The sequence below is a fragment of the Populus alba genome, chromosome 6 (genome assembly GCF_005239225.2).
Source record: "Populus alba chromosome 6, ASM523922v2, whole genome shotgun sequence".
In the NCBI taxonomy this organism is placed as follows: domain Eukaryota; kingdom Viridiplantae; phylum Streptophyta; class Magnoliopsida; order Malpighiales; family Salicaceae; genus Populus; species Populus alba.
Window position 1 is genome coordinate 1,531,581 of NC_133289.1, and position 17,929 is coordinate 1,549,509.

The 17,929-nt window shown below is 33.6% G+C and overlaps 4 protein-coding genes across 4 annotated transcripts; 3 read left to right on the plus strand and 1 right to left on the minus strand.

Annotated features, from left to right (window-relative positions):
- Positions 1-906: 906 nt before the first annotated feature.
- Positions 907-4,514, plus strand: LOC118052882 (CASP-like protein 2B2). Its single transcript, XM_035063966.2, has 3 exons — positions 907-1,492; positions 1,601-1,733; positions 3,926-4,514. The coding sequence occupies exons 1-3, from the start codon at positions 1,269-1,271 to the stop codon at positions 4,175-4,177; spliced, it is 609 nt and encodes a 202-aa protein (XP_034919857.1). The 5' UTR covers positions 907-1,268; the 3' UTR covers positions 4,178-4,514.
- A 1,594-nt stretch (positions 4,515-6,108) lies between these two features.
- LOC118052883 (protein NAR1) lies at positions 6,109-10,936 on the plus strand. Its single transcript, XM_035063967.2, has 11 exons — positions 6,109-6,385; positions 6,519-6,586; positions 7,142-7,295; positions 7,391-7,577; positions 7,850-7,976; positions 8,471-8,642; positions 8,778-8,827; positions 8,932-9,103; positions 9,354-9,480; positions 9,601-9,692; positions 10,318-10,936. The coding sequence occupies exons 1-11, from the start codon at positions 6,251-6,253 to the stop codon at positions 10,468-10,470; spliced, it is 1,437 nt and encodes a 478-aa protein (XP_034919858.1). The 5' UTR covers positions 6,109-6,250; the 3' UTR covers positions 10,471-10,936.
- A 1,328-nt stretch (positions 10,937-12,264) lies between these two features.
- On the plus strand, positions 12,265-14,236 carry LOC118052884 (uncharacterized). The gene is made up of 3 exons (XM_035063968.2): positions 12,265-12,424; positions 13,149-13,305; positions 14,059-14,236. Exons 1-3 carry the CDS (start codon positions 12,422-12,424, stop codon positions 14,103-14,105), a joined length of 207 nt encoding a protein of 68 aa, XP_034919859.1. The 5' UTR covers positions 12,265-12,421; the 3' UTR covers positions 14,106-14,236.
- A 729-nt stretch (positions 14,237-14,965) lies between these two features.
- LOC118052885 (uncharacterized) lies at positions 14,966-17,506 on the minus strand. The gene is made up of 5 exons (XM_035063969.2): positions 16,877-17,506; positions 16,577-16,795; positions 16,023-16,118; positions 15,555-15,659; positions 14,966-15,436 (listed from the first exon to the last, which is right to left on the minus strand). Exons 1-5 carry the CDS (start codon positions 17,402-17,404, stop codon positions 15,209-15,211), a joined length of 1,176 nt encoding a protein of 391 aa, XP_034919860.1. The 5' UTR covers positions 17,405-17,506; the 3' UTR covers positions 14,966-15,208.
- Between the last annotated feature and the right edge of the window lie 423 nt (positions 17,507-17,929).

Here is a 17,929-nt window from a genome sequence, read left to right on the forward strand (position 1 = left end):
AATAGTAATCAAATCTTTCTTATACTTCCACCACCACTACTACAAGTAGTATACATTTTGTTGTTTCTTGTACATTGGAGACCAAAACAAAGAAATGGGTCATAATAAAATGCCACAATTACCTTTTTCTTTCCCTATTCAATGCAGGGGTGTGTCAATAAATAAAAAAATTGATTAAATTAAAAAAAATAATAAAAAAACCAAATTATAAAAAAAACTAATTAAATTGGTTAAAATATTTTAAAAAATCAAACAGTTCGGTTTTGTTTTATAAATTTAAAATCAAAAAAATAAATCGAATTTAATGACCAAGTTAAATTGAAAAAAACAGAGTCAATCAGTTGGGTTTTGATTTTTGCTCTGAAATAACCTAACTTAAGTTTAAACTAATTTCAATTTTTTTAAAAACAAATTAAATTCAATTATTTTTTAAATAAAAAACAATCATCCCTAATTCAATGTATGTATACAAAGAAATTAAGAGGGGCCTCACCCCTTCTCTGACCCTTTTCCCTTGGGACAAGCAACTGTTGACTCTCCCCAGGAAAAATACAAAAAAAAAAAGTCTCACATTTTACCTTCTTTTAGCGGTGGCCATAAATGCTGCCCTAAATGTATCCAATGCTCTTTATACTAGTGTCTGTATGGCTCATGCATTTTACCATTTGGCATCTTCATGAACTTGCATCGCGCCGAAGGGTTCCTTGTCCTTTCCCCCCCTTTTCTTAACATGGGGTTGTTAAGATAGATCTATACTAAATTCTTTTCTAATCTGATTTAATTATATTTAGATAGATCTAATGATCTATTCAAATGTGGATATAATATGAATTACTCTTTTTATTTTTTAAATCAAACACTAAGAGGAGAACTCTCCAGTTGAAACTATAATTATTAGATATGATCTAACCAGAAGAATCAATGTAGAAAATTTTTGATTCTAAACTTCACTCAAATTATATTTTAAATTGAATTAAAAAAGACATTAATTACTAAAAAATCAGTTAATTTTCAGTTAGATAGATCCTACTATTTTTAATTTCTATGGGACCCGGAAACACCTGGGGACCTTGATCACACATTTGGAAATTTGAAACAAACCCACCAACATAAAAGAAAGCATGCACAATATTGTTGTCGTGGGGATGTCTATTTAAAGTAGTTGAACTCTTCAGATGTGAGATGGTGCTTTGTGTGTTGAGTTCGAGAGACTTCGAGAGTAACTGGCGATCTCTTAGACTCCTCCTCTTCTTTTGAGAAAGAAAAAGATGAGTTATTTAGGTGTTGGTGTTAGTCCTGGAAATGTACCAGTGTATCATGGCATAAACTTGAAGGTTATTGATAGGAGAGTGAGGCTAGCAGAGTTGGTTTTGAGGTGTGTGATCTGTGCATTAGGTGTTCTTGCTGCTGTTCTTGTTGGTACAGATTCTCAAGTTAAAGAAATCTTTTCAATTCAAAAGAAAGCAAGGTTCACTGACATGAAAGCTCTTGTGTAAGATTCTGATCAACCCCTCTCTCAATTTCATTGAAAAATGGCTCCAAAGATTGAATCTTTCTGTTTGATGATAAGTTTACTAGCTTGGGTTTTGTTTTGATGCAGCTTTTTGGTGGTGGCTAATGGGATAGCAGCAGCCTACTCATTGGTTCAAGGGGTGCGCTGTGTTGTGGGCATGGTTAAAGGAAGTGTTCTGTTTAGCAAGCCCTTGGCTTGGGTTATTTTCTCTGGGGATCAGGTGTTGATTTCTTTCCTTTTTTCTTCTTTGGGCAACAATTTTTTTAATTTTTTTGTTGTTCACTAGTACCAGGTTTAAGGTTTATACTCACAATTAACTACTTTGTTATGGGATGTTTTTAACACTTGCCCCAGTTTTCATGTGTTTTCAGCTTAGGTGAGCAAGTGGTATATTGGTGCCAACTTGACAACTAACATTAATGCCTTCATCCATATTGTGCCAATCTCTAGGCTCTTCCTCTTAATGTCAATCTGTCCCAATTACCATTTACTACTCCAGTTAGACAATCGTCTAACTAATTTTTCAAAAAAAATCAAAACTTTGCCCTAGATTGTAAATTTTGTCAAAATTAATCTTAACTATAAGAGTTAATATTGTTAAGGAAGCCGTTTGCATTTAATGTGTTGGTTAGAATTAGTGTGTGCTTATGGTGGTTGGTGTCAAGAGCAAGAAACACATTTAATTTTTGGGAAAGCTGAAACCACATAAGACACCACCAATAGATTCTTCATTCCTTGAATGACATGTCACAGGATGATTTCTTGCAATAATGGCTCCCAGTTTCCCACCTAAGTTCATTCAATACAACACCATCCTTTGTTAGGACTATCAAGTGATCGGTGGAATCATATGTTTTGTTTGGGAAAGGCATTTCATAACTTGCTGCAGGAAATCATTTCTCATTTGTGATGGCTTGGTCAAGTTGGACTTGGTGCTTTTCAGGTGTCACATGATTTGAACAGCAAATAAGGGTCTGATTTTAGGATTTAAATGTCAGTACTAGTTCAGTAAGGTTTAGCTAGTTTGCTGTTGCTTGTTTAAGGCTCCGAATGGGTTCTAAGTGTCACATGCTTTGAACAGGTTTAAGGGTCTGATTTTAGGATTTAAATGTCAGTGTTAGTTCAGTATGGTTTAGTTAATTTACGATCAGAGCAAGACAACTGAGCCTGTCAACCTTCCTTGTGAGCAAGGAGAACTGAGTGCCAATTATAGTGGTGCCTTATGCATGCTGTCACTGGAGTGCCAATTATAGTGGTGCCTTATGCATGCTGTCACTGGCCTTCATTGATCTCTGTCGTCCCAATTGCTGGTGAAACTCCTTTCCATTTCTTTAATATAGGTTTTCCTATTCTATATCGACAGATGCCATGTGTAATTGTGTTTTTCAGGAGCACGCTACCTGAAAATTCAAGGTTCATGGCGTGGATGGTGTTTGGTATGCAAAGTTGGTTGGGATTAATATCTACCATGTGACATGCATTCAATAAAAAATTGGTGAAGCCAAGCTATATAGAAATGGAAAGGGGAGGATTTCATAATCCATTCTCCCAAGGGCATCTGTATCTTTCAGCAGTTGGTATGCTAGGTGGTGGAAATTAAATGTTCTGGATAATTACTAGGCTTTTATCTTATGATTATTCAATGATGTAGTGTTGTTCCTTTTTGAGAATGAGAAACACTTGTGAATCTCAAACTAATGCCGGTAGGGCAGTTTTCCGAAACAAGATATAAAATAATTTTGTTTTTGAAGTAGGCAATGACCCTTGAATATTGGAGTAGGAGCTTGAGTACTTCAGAATTCCTGGGTTGACACAGACAACCCACTGCCATCTTGAAAGTGATCCTAGAAGTAGTATTGATAAGCTACTGGGAAACTTACGTATTGATTAGAATACAATGGATTTTTCCGGCAGTAAACTGGGCACTCACAGAGAAAGTGGCATTTATGCTTAACCCTAACTCTTGGTGATGATATTTCATGGGGTTTCCACGAGCCTGGAGCCATCAGGATAGGGCCAGACTAAGCATTTGAATTAGTCATCTCAGAGATACTCTGGTTATATTTGGTTCCTTGGAAGAACTTGTAACAAAGACATTGATTTCATTATGAATGATGAATATGTTCTGGAATTAGAGAAACATTTTTGGCATTGAAGACGTCATAACCTCTGAAAAATATTTAGATGAAATTGCTTCGATGAATTTAAAGAAATTGGAGTGCTTGTTAAGGAGGAATTGATTTTTCTTATGAAGCTCTTTAAAATATATAGAGAAAGAAATCAATAAATTTTCAAAATGAGTCTATTTTCGTTTGCGTTTGACGGTGTACTTGTTGCTATCCATGCAAAAGTATGAGATCAGAATATGTTGATATAATCACCTAATGTTTCCACACCAACTTGTTTGTGCAGATGATGGCATACCTAACTTTGTCTGCAGTGGCGGCTGCTGCGCAATCGGCATCATTTGCGAAGTTGGGACAGCCTGATCTCCAATGGATGAAGATATGCAACATGTACGGAAAGTTCTGTAACCAAGTTGGTGAGGGAATAGCAAGCGCGCTGTTGGTCAGTGTTAGCATGGTCGTCTTGTCTTGTATCTCGTCTTTCAGTCTCTTCCGCTTGTATGGTGGCAACAAGGGCAGGGACGGCGCAAGGCGGTAGGTTCTCAGAACTACCGTTTCTGGTCATTGCACCACCGTTCTCTGCCATATATATATATGTGTGTGATTCGGAATGTCCTCTAATATGGTGGCCTTTTCTTAGATATGAAAAGATGCAAGTAAAATAGTGTATGCTCTGTGACCTCAATGCTGACAATAAATCAACGTTGCGTTCTGTGGATACATCTATAGTTTGTGTCTTTAGCATGCTTCCTCTATCAACTCACTATGACTCAGAGTGCTGGATTTTGATTTGGATTGTTCCTTCTGCTTGTCATAGTTTACATTTCTTGTATTTTTCTTATCTATATATGAATGTCAAATTAATATTTGCACTCTGTTTAATCTTAATTGCCAGCAATATGGTTCCCTCCTGTGCAGATCTTGTCGTCATACATCTGGTTAATCCATTACATCCTCAGATTTTTTGGCTGTTCTTAGATCCTAGAATGCCCATGATTTACGGGCCACTTCTCGCTCCTTCTTGACTTTAAAGGGTATAGTTTAATTGATCAGTTTTTAAATTTATTTTTTCGAGGTTATCAATTTAAAATTTAAATTTAATTTAAATTAAATTTTTAGTTAAGTCAAATAATATATTGATGGGATAAAACTCAATCAATTTAGCTTTTAATGATTTAACTGATTGAAACTTCATCGGATTATCTAATTAAACTTTATTAATTGATTAAGTTGTTCTATGATGCTTTATAAGGAGAATTAAGGATTAGCAAAAAAGAGCAAACTTACCCCGTACTTCCATATTGTACATGGAGGTCTAGTGTTACCACAGGAAAGTATCATAAATATTTATGGTATTACCTAAAAGCTACATGAAACAGAATTTAACTTATCTTAGAGTGAAAAAAAACAAAAAAAAAAAAAACGTAAATAATTGGCCAAATCATAATTTGAGATAGCAACTTTCTTATGCTCTTCAATTTGGCCCCGTCAATTTCACTAGACATAACTAGAGTGAATCATTTTCACAACTTAGTCCAAAGAAATCAAATTCTATGCAATTTGGCCCATCCTATTATTGGAACTTCACCAAACATCACTAGAGAATAAAGAAATCAAGTTCTATGCAAAAGTAATCCAAAAAGAAATAGTAAGTTTTTTTTTATATATAATATGGTTCTAATTAGAGAATTTTTGAGTTAGAGTAATAAATTCAAAATTAGCACAAATCAAAAACATATTCCAAAATTTGATTCTCACGAAATGTAAATTTTCTTATATACATATAAGTTAACAACCTTGATTGAATAATATATTTATTAGATTTTGACTTGAATTAAAAATTTAAATAATATCTCAATTAACTAATGAGTTTTCATGGTCTAAATAATATTAATTTATAAAGTTCTAACGATATGTATAACTATAAAATATGATATTTACATGTTCAATCTAGAAGCTATTTTAATAATTAAAAAAAAGTAAAATTATATTCATTTTTAACTTTAAGAAGCAAGAATTTATTCTTTAACTACGTTTGGAAACGCGGTTGTACCTGTATTTTCAAAACAATTATTTATTTATTTTTTGTTAAAAATTAATTTTTTATGTATTTTTTATTATTTTAATGTGTTGATTTCAAAAATAATTTTTTTAAAATAAAAAAAATATAATTTAATAAAATTTTTTTTAAAAAAATAATCACAACTATATTTATCAAGAGAAAAATATCTCACTTAGATTCCACTTTTCGATACAAACTAGAAGTAGAATCTTAACAAAAAAAATAATAATTAAAAAAGGAATATTCTATAAGGCATGTGGTCGGCACGTGCCATAAAGACTATTATTCAACAACCCTTAGCACGTAGGATCATTTACTTTCGTTTTCCACATAACCATCACATCCTATACGCTAACAAACCACCAAACGCTATACCCGCCCACATTATAATACTTCTCTTCCGTAAGAACTCAAATAACAGCCAACATCACTGCCAAGTTTCATTAGCATGTATATCTCTCTCTCTGAAAAACCCTAATTGGAATCTCTCTGTGTTTGATCTTCGATTTCTCTCTTTGGGTTATCGAAAACTCTTATTGAGTAAACAACATGTCGGAGAAATTCTCACCGACGTTGAGAATTGGAGATCTGAGTGACTTTATAGCTCCTTCTCAAGCTTGTGTTGTTTCTTTGAAAGGTCTCAAAACGACAACACCTAACACCAGAAAACGCGACAAACCTGAGGTATTTCTGCAAGTTCTGGAGTTTATTTTTAGCAAATTAGTGTTAATTGAGCTTGAAGTTTTCAACTTTGTGAAAATTTTTGGATTTTTGAGTGAAAATATTGATTTTTGTTTTCTGTGTTTTTGTTTTAAAGGTTGCTATTGCTAATAGAGAGCAGGATGACCCTGTTAAAATTTCTCTTAAGGACTGTTTGGCTTGCAGGTAATTTCTTGATGTTGATTTTGTTAAGAACAGTAAATTAGAGACTTGTAGTTGTTGCTAGAGGCAAAATGAATTATGGATTTTATTGAATTTTGGAAATTTTGGGATTCCAATGAAGGTAAATGAAATATGGGATTAATGGGAGTGTGGAAGTTTTATGATATTTAGTGTTTAAAATGTATTTTATTTGTAATTTGGTTGATTAAGTTGAGGTCAAGATAATTATGATTAAAGTCGGAGATGCTTAGTACTAATGAAGGAGATGTGGAAATTTTGTTACTGATGAAGGCAGAAGAATATGGGATGAATGGGGTTTTGAAAAATTTAAGTAATGTAGTGTCTAATAGATTTTATTTTTATTTTTAGTTGGTGATAAGTAGTGGTTAAATATTTATGATATGGAGATGTTTAGTTCTTGATCGAGGTTATATGTGGAATTAACGGGAATTGTGGAAATCTTGTGATGCTTAGTGTTGACATGTATATTGTTATTGTCAAAATACTGGTTGAGTAGAGGTTTAGGATTTATGTTTTTTTTGTCTTGTGATGATGCAGCGGGTGTATAACATCAGCAGAGACAGTTATGCTTGAGAAGCAAAGTTTGGATGAGTTCTTATCCAATATTGACAAAGGAAAAGCTATCATTGTTTCTCTGTCTCCACAATCAAGAGCTTCTCTCGCTGTTTATTTTGGCATCTCTCCACTTCAGGTGGTCACTGGGCTGTATTTTGATAGGATATGAGATAACATAGTGTTTCTTTTCTGCAAAATTCTAATGACTTAAGATGTTTTTCGAGTTTGCAGGTTTTTAAGAAACTCACAACGTTTTTTAAGTCATTGGGAGTGAAGGCTGTATTTGATACAAGTTGCAGCAGGGACTTAACACTTGTAGAGACTTGTAATGAGTTTCTTTGTCGTTACAAACAGAGCCAGTTGAACATTGATGAAAAATCTAATCCATCTTTGCCTATGCTTTCTTCAGCATGTCCAGGTTAATTTCTTAGCCTATTATAATTCAGAAATTAAATAGCATTCTCCTGTACTTTACCCCTAGAAAAGAAAAGGGAAAGAAGAATAGGAAGAGAATACAAAACTGAAACACCCTGCCAACATACAAAATCATGATTAAAATTTAGAATGCTTCCGATAGCATAATCTGTGATGGAATGTGGCTATGTACGGGTCTGTGGAATGTGGGGCCATTTGGGAGGAAGGGTTCTCTGATTTAAATTTGTTTTACCTGTATCTTCTCTGTAATTGCAGGTTGGATATGCTATGCTGAAAAGCAACTAGGATCCTACATTCTGCCTTATGTATCTTCTGTGAAGAGCCCGCAACAAACAATTGGAGCTACCATTAAGCATCACATTTGCCAAAAAATGGGCCTCAGGTAACCATCCATGTTAGTGCTTTCCTATTCTTGCTTAAAGCTTTTTTTGTGAAGCAGGTTTTTGTTGGGAGTTACAGGTCTGTAAGAAATTGTACCTTCTAAACATTAACATTGGAATAACCTACTTTATTTTGCAAGGAAACCTATATGTTCAAATGCCCTATAATGGCTAATCTCTGTATTTAAGATTAGGAGTCATTATATACCATTGGTTATGCATTCTTGGTCTTCTTTGTGCTTACAAGGGGACCAATCCCCTTCACTCCTCTTTAGTCAACCCCTACCCCATTTCTGTGCTACTAAATAAATTAATGAAGACGATGCAAAAACAGATTAAAAGAACTTTCACTGCATCTGAATCCCCCCAACCACCCTAACCTTGTAGTCTGTCTTTTTTTAAAAAAAAAGAGTTAGGAATATTGAAGAAAAATTGAGTTACCTTACTGATTTCATTTGTGCTTGAATTATGTAAATGGTAAAAACTTGTTTGATAGGCCAGATGAGGTTTATCATGTGACTGTGATGCCTTGTTATGATAAGAAGCTTGAGGCAGCAAGGGGTGACTTTGTTTTTGAAGTGGAACAAGAAGATGCAAACAAGAATAGTCTAAGGATTACAGAGGTTGATTCAGTTTTGACAACTGGAGAAGTCTTAGATTTGATAAAGGTGAAATTGAGATTTCCAATTTTGGTAGTTTATGTGAGCTTTCTTGTTCAGTTCTGCTTTTTTTCTTCCTGGCCCAAGCTCTGAGAGGCGACTGATGTGTATTTGTTCCTTCTGTTTGTTGGGGTCAAATTGCAGTTAAAAGCAGTGGATATTGAAACCTTAGATGACTCACCTCTAGATAAAATGTAAGAGTTCTCAGTTGTCCTATGAACCACAATCATCTTTCTGAGGTTCCATCCCCATGTGGTTGAGGTGCTGATGTAAAAATAATGTGTTGACTGTTCTACAGGTTGACAAATGTTAGTGAAGAAGGATATCTCTATGGAGTACCTGGAAGTTCTGGTGGTTATGCTGAAACAGTGCTTCGGTATGCTGCTAGAATGGTATTTGGAAGAGAAATTGAAGGGCCTTTGGCCTTCAGAAGTCTTAGAAACAAGGATTTCTGTGAAGTTACTTTGGAAGTAAGTTTTGCATTCTCCTATCTGGTACATTTCTTCTAGAAGATGAAATTGTACTCTATAATTTGTAATACAGTTTCTTGATGCATCATGGATCAGGGATAATCATCACAATTCAAAAAAGACTAACTTTTCTGTTTCCTGTTTACCTTAGTTCCATAACTTAAGCCTTAATCACACTTACTTGATAATTCTATGTACATGCTTTAACATCTGGTTATTGCTTCTGGTGTGATATTTCTCATTAATGTAGGTGGATGGAAAAGTTGTACTGAAATTTGCCCTATGTTACGGCTTTCAAAACCTACAAAATATTGTAAGAAAAGTCAAAATGGGAAGATGTGATTATCATTTTGTGGAGATTATGGCATGCCCATCAGGTTTCTTTTTTTCCCTTTCTATCCTCACTTAATTGGGGCTTTCAGTTTAATCTAATTGGTATTCAGTTTTCACTTGAAATTTGACACATTCTTTACTCACTAAGCTTTATGATCAAACAGGTTGCCTGAATGGTGGTGGTCAAATCAAGCCAAAGCTTCAACAATCTCCAAGGGAGCTGCTTCAGTCGCTAGAAACTATTTATATGGAAAATGTGAGTTTCACTAACATTGCAGATATTTTTGTAGGGCTATGCATACTGTGATTGGCTTGATGCCTTCTTCTTTTCTTCTTCTTCTTTTAAATCTAGAGGCTCATTTTTAATTGTTTTGCACCAAGTATAATCAAACACATTACCATTTGCAACTTTCAGCTTAATGCTTATGGCTCTCGACCTTATGTATCTGTGCTTATGAGGTACTCTTACCATCAAAGCTGTTCTCAAAAGGAAGATATCAAACCTGATGTATTCATTTCAGGGATTTGAATTCTGCTATCCTGTGGCTGAGCCACTTCTAAAGCTCAACTGTTTTGGTCTGTGTCTTAGATTATTTATTGTCATGCAAGATCTCCTCGAGATTGCTGAACATAGTAGATTACCAAAGTAAATTACATTAGGTGTGCAGTTGTTGTTTTGATGGATGAGACAAATCGTCTCGAATACACTCAAGCTGTGACGGTTACCTTTTCCCCTCTCCAACCCCCCTGAAAAGGGTAACTTGAACGGGGATTATTTCATTCACATGCTTTGCCTGTTCTGTCTTTGTGTACGAAGCTTGTTTTAATCTTTCCATAATTATGCTTCCATAATTTAACAATTTTTTTTTCTGGACTTGTAGATTTTGGTAAAAGATCCTTTTGAGAATCCTCTTGTTAAATCCTTATACGATGAGTGGCTTGACCAACCTGGTTCGGAGAAAGCTAAAAGGCACATGCATACAGAATATCACCCTGTGGTAAAAAGCGTGACTGCCCAATTGCATAACTGGTAACCACATTCCAGTCCCTCTCCATTCTACAAATAAGTTGCAATTTCACGAGGTTATCATCCTTGGTCTCGGCTCTCCAAGGCATGGACCCGGTCTCGTTTACAACACCACCCACTGCTGGCTGAATATTTGTTCTCTGGATATCCTTTTGCAAAACACAGTTCAATTTTGATAGAGTAAACAGATTTGTTATTCGTACCCTTCTTACTCATGTATATGTTCTATCCTAGAAGCCCTTTAGATAGATAAAAGAATCGATTTCGTGCTTTTTTAATCTGTTTCCCTTTGTCATCTGGCTCCAAATATTGTTCTCTTCAGTTCATGTACATATCTTCGTTGAATAATGTTCTCATTTTTGTATAATTCAACAGGTTTGGGGAATTATGATCCCCTCCTTTGAAAACAAAAATAATTTCTTCTGTATCAGCAACAAATACAAGATTGAGGAATCACAGCAATTTTTTTTTTACTTTCCATTCTTTGTTATGTGGATGCTGATGGTCTGCAAGTTCATTTGAGCGTTTCGTTTCTTTTATCTAGCTTCAGCTTGAGTTTCTGAATCTGGAAGTCCTTTTACTGGTCTTTTTTTTTATATATATAATTATTTAGACTAATAGACAACTTCTAGCATTGACATTTTCAAGTAGAAAAACAATGCCTGTTTTCATAATTAATAGTTCCGATCTGAAAAGAGCTAGGTTAATTTGTGAGTTATCAAGCCAACTTGAACTTATGGTTTTTTTTTTTTTTTGGTTGTACAAGATTTAACTATGCTAGGTTCGGTCATGTTAACTAAATTTGATTTTGTGTGATTTTTGTTAAAGTGTTTTTTTGTAAAATAGTTTTTGTTTAGAAATAAAATGAAATAATATTTTTTATTTTTTAAAATTTATAGCATATTAAAATAATATAAAAACATAAATCAAGCACTAAATTTTTCAAGCCAGACCATCAAATAAGGAAGCAGGGTTTAATAATTATGTTTATGTGATAAAAAGGTGACTTGGACATTAAAATTATTATAAATGTGAGTGATTGTAAATTAACTAAGATTAACACTAACAAATTTACAAAATAAATATTGAAGAGTGTTTTCTATAAACAAATGAGCTGAATTTTTTAGTTATATAAAAAGAATAGTTGACATATAGTATTAGATTATTTTGATTTACCACGAGACACCTACTAACCAACAATTATTTCATTGTCAATTAGAATATAAATATTTATTAGTCACCAAAGAGTGCAATATGCTATTATGATTGTAATTATTTTTTATAATATTAGGATTAATTATGAATTCTTGATAAAATTTATTTTATAAAATATTAGTCACATTTTTTTTTTTATATAAAAACCAAATACAAGAATGGAAAGATATTTAGCCAAATTAGATAAGACACAATTGATGTAGCCAAAGCAGTGTGTTTTACATTGTGTTTTAGAAATGTTTTTGAAAAAATTAAAATTTATTTTTATTTTTTTATTTTTTTATTTTCAAATCATTTTAATATACTAATATCAAAAATATTTTTTTTAAAAAAATATATTATTTTAATATATTTTAAAATAAAAAAAAATATTTTAAAAAATTATTACAATCATACTTCCTCAAAACTATAAACCGTAATCTTCTTTCCAATATACGAGGATGAAGTCATGGTAATAAAGGGAATTTTGTTTTTTCATTAAATATTGGCAAGTTAATATTTCATTTCCAATTTCAGAAACGGAATTTCCAGAAAAAAGTAAGGAAAAATCAACATTTCCATTTATGTCCCCTCTTACCAATCCCACCAGCTGGAGTCAAATCAATACTGCTACTTACTACTGTTTATAAGAAACAGACAGCTGTTCGGTGTCACGCCTCACCTCTAAAATCAACCACCAGCAACAAGTCTTCTCCTTGTTAGAAAAGAGGAACCCCTGCATCTCACACAGAGAGACCAAAACAATGGTAATGAAATCTCCTCTTTTGTTTGTTTTTCTGTTGTGCTTTATGAAGATAAATGTTTGTGGGGTTTTTCTGTTTTGGTTTTTTCATTGAACAATCATCGGTTTTTTTTTTTTAGTTTTTATTGTTGTTTGCTCTAAATTGTACAAGTCTTAAATTTGAATCCATGATCTTGTTGCGTGTTCTTGGTTTGATCATCTCTTGCATGTTTTTGATGGATCAGTTCTTCTGTTTCAGTTTAATTGATACATTGGGTCTAAAAGAATGTGAAAGGAGGCTCCTTTTGCTGAATCTTGAATAAAGGGGATCTTTTTGCTAAAACTGATCAAGTTTTTATTTTTACATGTTTTCTCTTTAATAAAATTTTCTGCTTGTTAAATAGGAAAATGAAAGTTTCAAATTGGAGAAAAGAAATAAAATAAATGGCATGGAAAGGAAAAATTAGAAATGGATATTGCTCATATCAGTTGTGTCACAGAATGGATATTTTGATTTTAGTTTCACCATTTCACTGAAGAAGCTTGTGATGGCACTATAACAGCAAAAAATTCATCTCTTATTGTGATTTTGGAATAGTTTTGCAGTTTTGTTTGTCGTTGTTTGAAGGTTGATTGCGGCCTAATGGTTTTGATATGGTGTCAAGCTTTGTTAGTCTAGCATTTATGTTCTTTTCCTGGTTAGATAGGATATATAAAAACTTGTTTTGATTATCATTTGGATTTGACAGACAACTTCGAAGCGCCTTTCCGAGAGGAAAGTGGCAAAGTTTCAGAAGAATATCACTAAGAGAGGATCTGTTCCTGAAACTTCGACAAAGAAAGGATATGACTACCCAGTTGGGCCAATACTACTTGGATTCTTTGTCTTTGTGGTAATTGGATCATGTATGTTCTTTCTACCGTGTTGAACTCTTTAAATTCTGTCTATCTTATTGTTTCTTGCATTATTTTTATGAATTTGCTACTTGAATCTTCCATCCGTGAAAAGTCATAGGTTTGCGTAATCCATTTATCATTATCTATTGCGAAATTTTTAGCAGTCAATTTTTGGAGGTGCTTTTTGTTGTGGGTTTATTGTGAGCAATTGTTGGCTTGGTATCAAAAGAACTTTGATGTATAGCTAATGATATGTGTCATCTTCAGAAAGTTTATTGGTCACTGCTGAAGTATATGTGTCATCTTCAGCAAGTTTATTGGTCACTGCTGAAGTGAGAGGTGGAGAGATATTGTGGGTGATTTTAGTCTTTCCTCCCCTTTTCCCTCTAAACTTTTACACTATTCATACATTTATATGAATGTCTCACTTTGATTTGTGCCATTTAGTTTCTGGAGTTTGTTTTCAGCAGCATCAAATGAAAGTTATCTTTGTAAACTTTGTTTAAACCTCCATCTAGTTGATGATCAATATTGAGATTACACTCCCAAATGGACCCAAAGGCAACTCCTCGTTTAAAGTACTGAAATGTTAAAGGTGAACAAATTGTTTGAAAGAAATGTTTTATCTTGGATAGTTGTTAAAAATAGTACCACCTCGGTGTCCTGCTGTTTCAGAACTGTGTTTTATAGTGCAGTAATTATAACTTGTGTTTGATGCTATGCATTCACCACTGAATTTCTTGTTACTCCTTTGCGTGGCAGCTCTTTTCCAGATAATTAGGACAGCATCTAGTGGTGGGATGGCCTAAGGTACTGGAGTTATGTTTATGATGGAAATCTGCAGCATTGTAACGAGTTAGGGCTTTACTATCAAAATGTAAAGTTAGAACACGTGTGAAAGTTCTAATGCAAAATGATGAATAAATTGTGTTCTCTCCCACCAGTTTTGTACAGTGTTCCGTTTTCCAAGTTTTCGAGAGCTTCTTCTGCATAATAGTGTGCTGGCTTTCTAGAAACCCCCAAGAACATCCTGATGCATTGACAAGTTTTGTTTTTTTGTTTTCAATAAAAAGTTGAAAAATGGGTTCTTTTGTTGAGAATGAAGATGTTTTTTTCCATCAAAAAATAAAAGAATACATTAATATAACAACCATTTTTTTATATAAAAGAATAAAATTATAATTTATAATATTCATCTTAATATTTTGAATGTATGATAATCTAATTATAGAATATTAATTTTATTTTATTCAAATTAAGAAATATCATAAAAGGTTATATTATTAACTAAAATTTATAATAAAAATTAATTTTATGATACTAATTAAAGTAGAAAAAAATACTAATCTTTTACTTTGTTAAAAATATACATGTATATAAAAGAAATTATAGTCTTCATGATTTTTTTTTTTATTTGAAAAACCCATAAAGGAAAATTATAGAAACTATAAAATATGTTTTACAAACTTCATATTAATTTAGAAAACTGGAAAACCAGCTTTCAATTTTGAGAAATAATACATTGAAAAAAATAATTCGAGTTTTCTTTTTTCTTACTCTAGTTCTATATCTTTTCCTAAGTTTCTCCATTAAGCGCCAAACACAAAAAATCTTGGTAACAATGAAGAAAGTAGCTCGCACCATCAAAATACTCTATTGGAAGCTCATATTTGAAACAAATAGCACGTGATTAATACTGTAGCACAACCGTGAAGCATTTCTTATAACATGTTTTGCACTCACACATGGCTTTCCATCCCTTATTCAAGTGCTTAGACGGTACCGTTTACATCTAGGAGACATTACAGCAATGTCCACAATACAACTATAGTCCATAACCAGCATAAAAGGTACAAGAGAGCATCGATTGATGACAGACATGCCTCGTGAGAGCAGAATCACCACCAAGATGCTAGAAATGTCTTTGCTGCTGCATTTGCTTTGTGTATGCTCCTTTGCTTTCGTCTGACCTGCGAGTTGCTCGGGTCATTGTGCTTCCTGTGTTGGAATTCTGGTAACAGTCTGAACTTTTGGATAACTTCCTGACACGAGAGCTGAAGCTAAGTTCATTGCCCATTTGTGTGTTGCTCCCGGATAAGCTCCCATCAAGCGAAGACTCGTAGCCCATTGCCTCGAATTCCTGCAAGAAATGTCCATTCTGTCAGTATTATCCTTGCAAGGTTGCAAAGAGTGCATGTCAAAGGACAAGCATTTTGGGTTGGATATTGTCAAAACTCAAAGGAGAGTTATCTGCTGACCTTGGACTTTTTCTTGGCACAATAGGGCGTTAAACATGGATTAAAATCCTTAAGAAACGTGTCATCTGGACTCCCCGGGGTTGCACCATCGCAAGAGCTAAACTCCTGAATTGTTATAGACAGATTGTCACGGAAGAAGAGGTAAAGGAAAGAAAATTTGACTCGACAAGCTTATAAAATTCGTGAAGCAGAGCTTAGAAGATCATGACATTTTTAGTACACAACATTTCATTGCTTAAGCCACAAGGAAATTTCAACAATTATTACATGATGGCCTATAGAAACAATCACCAAATTCATTCTCAGAAAAGTAAATAGATGAAGGGAACTGTGACTCTTTGCTAAGAGTTGAACAGTGACCTTTCTTAATACAGAACACACAGGAGAATTCTGACAAAAACAGTAACTTATTTGTTGTTCAACTGTCAACTATAGCGCAAAATGTGAGTAGGAAAATGGCATGCTTACTAAGGAATTTGCAGTTTCTTCATGATCATACGTTGGTGTCCCTGGTGAGCTGCCATGATATTGGATATGTGCCCTTGCATATTTATCTGCCTTCACCTTCTCAAGAAGAAAAATATAATAAACAACTGTACACCCCAAATACTATCATAAAGCCATCCTTGTTTGAATTTTGAAGGTTTTATCAACACAAATGTGGTAAATAACTGGGGAATCTGATTTTATGATAACTATGCCATGATAACTATGCTTGAGACCCTTCAATAACAAACATTATAATTTGAACAGCATTGATTTTAATAATCTGAAGACGAATCTGATTTTACACTAAAACTGCAGATACTAATTAAGATAGAAAATTACATACAGCTAGCATAATAATCACCGGAGAACCTTAATGGTCCTTCATGCAACCAAATCTTTCATTGGTATCTTCAAGGACTCTCCCATAGACTAGAAAGCAAGGAACTTATACATGCACAATCTTTAGATTTCATTCCAGCCACATTTAAATCCACTCAAAAATCCAAAAAATTGATGACTTTTCAGGTTAATACCTCGGCAAGATCCTCTGCAAGGCATTGCAATTGTCCTGTAAGGGAAGTGACCTGCCTCTGAAGAGTTGGAATGAGTTGTTTGGCTTGCTTCAATTCTGATCCTCGCTGCTTCAATAACTCTTGAAGCTGAGAATTCATTGCGTCAGGAAAAAGTATTGAACTTTTTAATGACCTAATCTCTTCTCTTTGCTTCAAGCACAAATCTTTCAACTTCTCAACCTACACAAACAGAAAAGCCCAGCAATAAGCTCAAAAACCAAAACCCAAAGAGGAAAAACAATCAACAAAATCACTACTTACTTCTCTGTTCTTGTCTTCAAGCATCAACTTAAGCTTATCAATCTCCAATTTTTGTTCTTTAGTAGCACTCAAAAGCTCTCTCTCACTCTTCAAAACCATAGCTAAAGTCCTTGTATTACTATTCACTTTCGCCTCTGTCAACGCCTTCACTTCCTTTTTCTCCTTCTTATTTTCTTTTCCAAATAACTTCTTCTGCAACCCCATAAAACCAGTTCCTTTCCTCGCAGTCTTTTTCAAGTCCTCAGCGATTAGATCCGATGGAATCACCAACCCCACAGCCTTACTCGATGACCCTTTACTCGACGCAGAAGATACTGATTTCTTCTCCATGAATTTCTTCACCATTTTGCTTAAATTGTGATCATTTCCATTGTTTTTTACCTTGATTGTTGACAAATCTGCTGGTTTGGACTTGACAATTGCGCGTGAAGTTGAGTGTTTGTAGCTTAGCTCAGCGGATGAAGATGGGTCTGAGAAGAATGAGGTGGTTGAGGACCTTGAATCGTAGGAATTGTAGCGAGAAGCCATTAAAGATTGAATCTTTAGGAAAGAGAGAGAAGAAGGAGAAGAACAGGGAAGATAAAAAAAAAAAAAGTTGGGTTTTTGTTGTGTTTGAGGTTTTGAAAGATTAAGGACAGATGGCAAAGTGGGAGTGAATGATTGAGAGGCGCTGTTTGAATTCAAATTTTTGCTTTAGCTTGGAAAGCGCGGCATGTTTTACCAATTGTTTCAGCATATTCAACTCTAATTATATTCAATAATTGAATTGTTGGTATTTGATAACTGCACTTCAATTTTTGTGATGGTTCTATCATACTGATCTGATCGGTTAATCTAATAACTTAATAAATTGAATATTTTTTTTTGGTTAAAGTTCTAAATTAAACTCGAAAGATTTAATTCATGTGTTTAATTTGATTAATTAAGTGAATTGATAAGTTAACCGGTTAAAACTTGATTTATTTTTTAAAAAATATGTTGTATTTTTTAAAAAAAATTAGAATAATATTGTTTTAAATTGATTTGGGTTGAATTTGAATTTAATAAGAAATT

Excerpts from the sequence above, each read along its gene's own strand:
- LOC118052882 (XM_035063966.2), top strand. The coding sequence starts at position 1,269 with ATGAGTTATTTAGGTGTTGGTGTTAGTCCTGGAAATGTACCAGTGTAT. Across the intron at positions 1,493-1,600 it reads ACTGACATGAAAGCTCTTGT|CTTTTTGGTGGTGGCTAATG; the intron begins GTAAGATTCTGA and ends GTTTTGATGCAG. Across the intron at positions 1,734-3,925 it reads TTATTTTCTCTGGGGATCAG|ATGATGGCATACCTAACTTT; the intron begins GTGTTGATTTCT and ends TTGTTTGTGCAG.
- LOC118052883 (XM_035063967.2), top strand. The coding sequence starts at position 6,251 with ATGTCGGAGAAATTCTCACCGACGTTGAGAATTGGAGATCTGAGTGAC. Across the intron at positions 6,587-7,141 it reads AAGGACTGTTTGGCTTGCAG|CGGGTGTATAACATCAGCAG; the intron begins GTAATTTCTTGA and ends GTGATGATGCAG. Across the intron at positions 7,296-7,390 it reads TTGGCATCTCTCCACTTCAG|GTTTTTAAGAAACTCACAAC; the intron begins GTGGTCACTGGG and ends TCGAGTTTGCAG.
- LOC118052884 (XM_035063968.2), top strand. Across the intron at positions 13,306-14,058 it reads CTTTGTGGTAATTGGATCAT|CTCTTTTCCAGATAATTAGG; the intron begins GTATGTTCTTTC and ends TTTGCGTGGCAG.
- LOC118052885 (XM_035063969.2), bottom strand. The coding sequence starts at position 17,404 with ATGGCTTCTCGCTACAATTCCTACGATTCAAGGTCCTCAACCACCTCA. Across the intron at positions 16,796-16,876 it reads TTGAAGACAAGAACAGAGAA|GTTGAGAAGTTGAAAGATTT; the intron begins GTAAGTAGTGAT and ends CTGTTTGTGTAG. Across the intron at positions 15,660-16,022 it reads AAGAAACTGCAAATTCCTTA|GAGTTTAGCTCTTGCGATGG; the intron begins GTAAGCATGCCA and ends ATAACAATTCAG.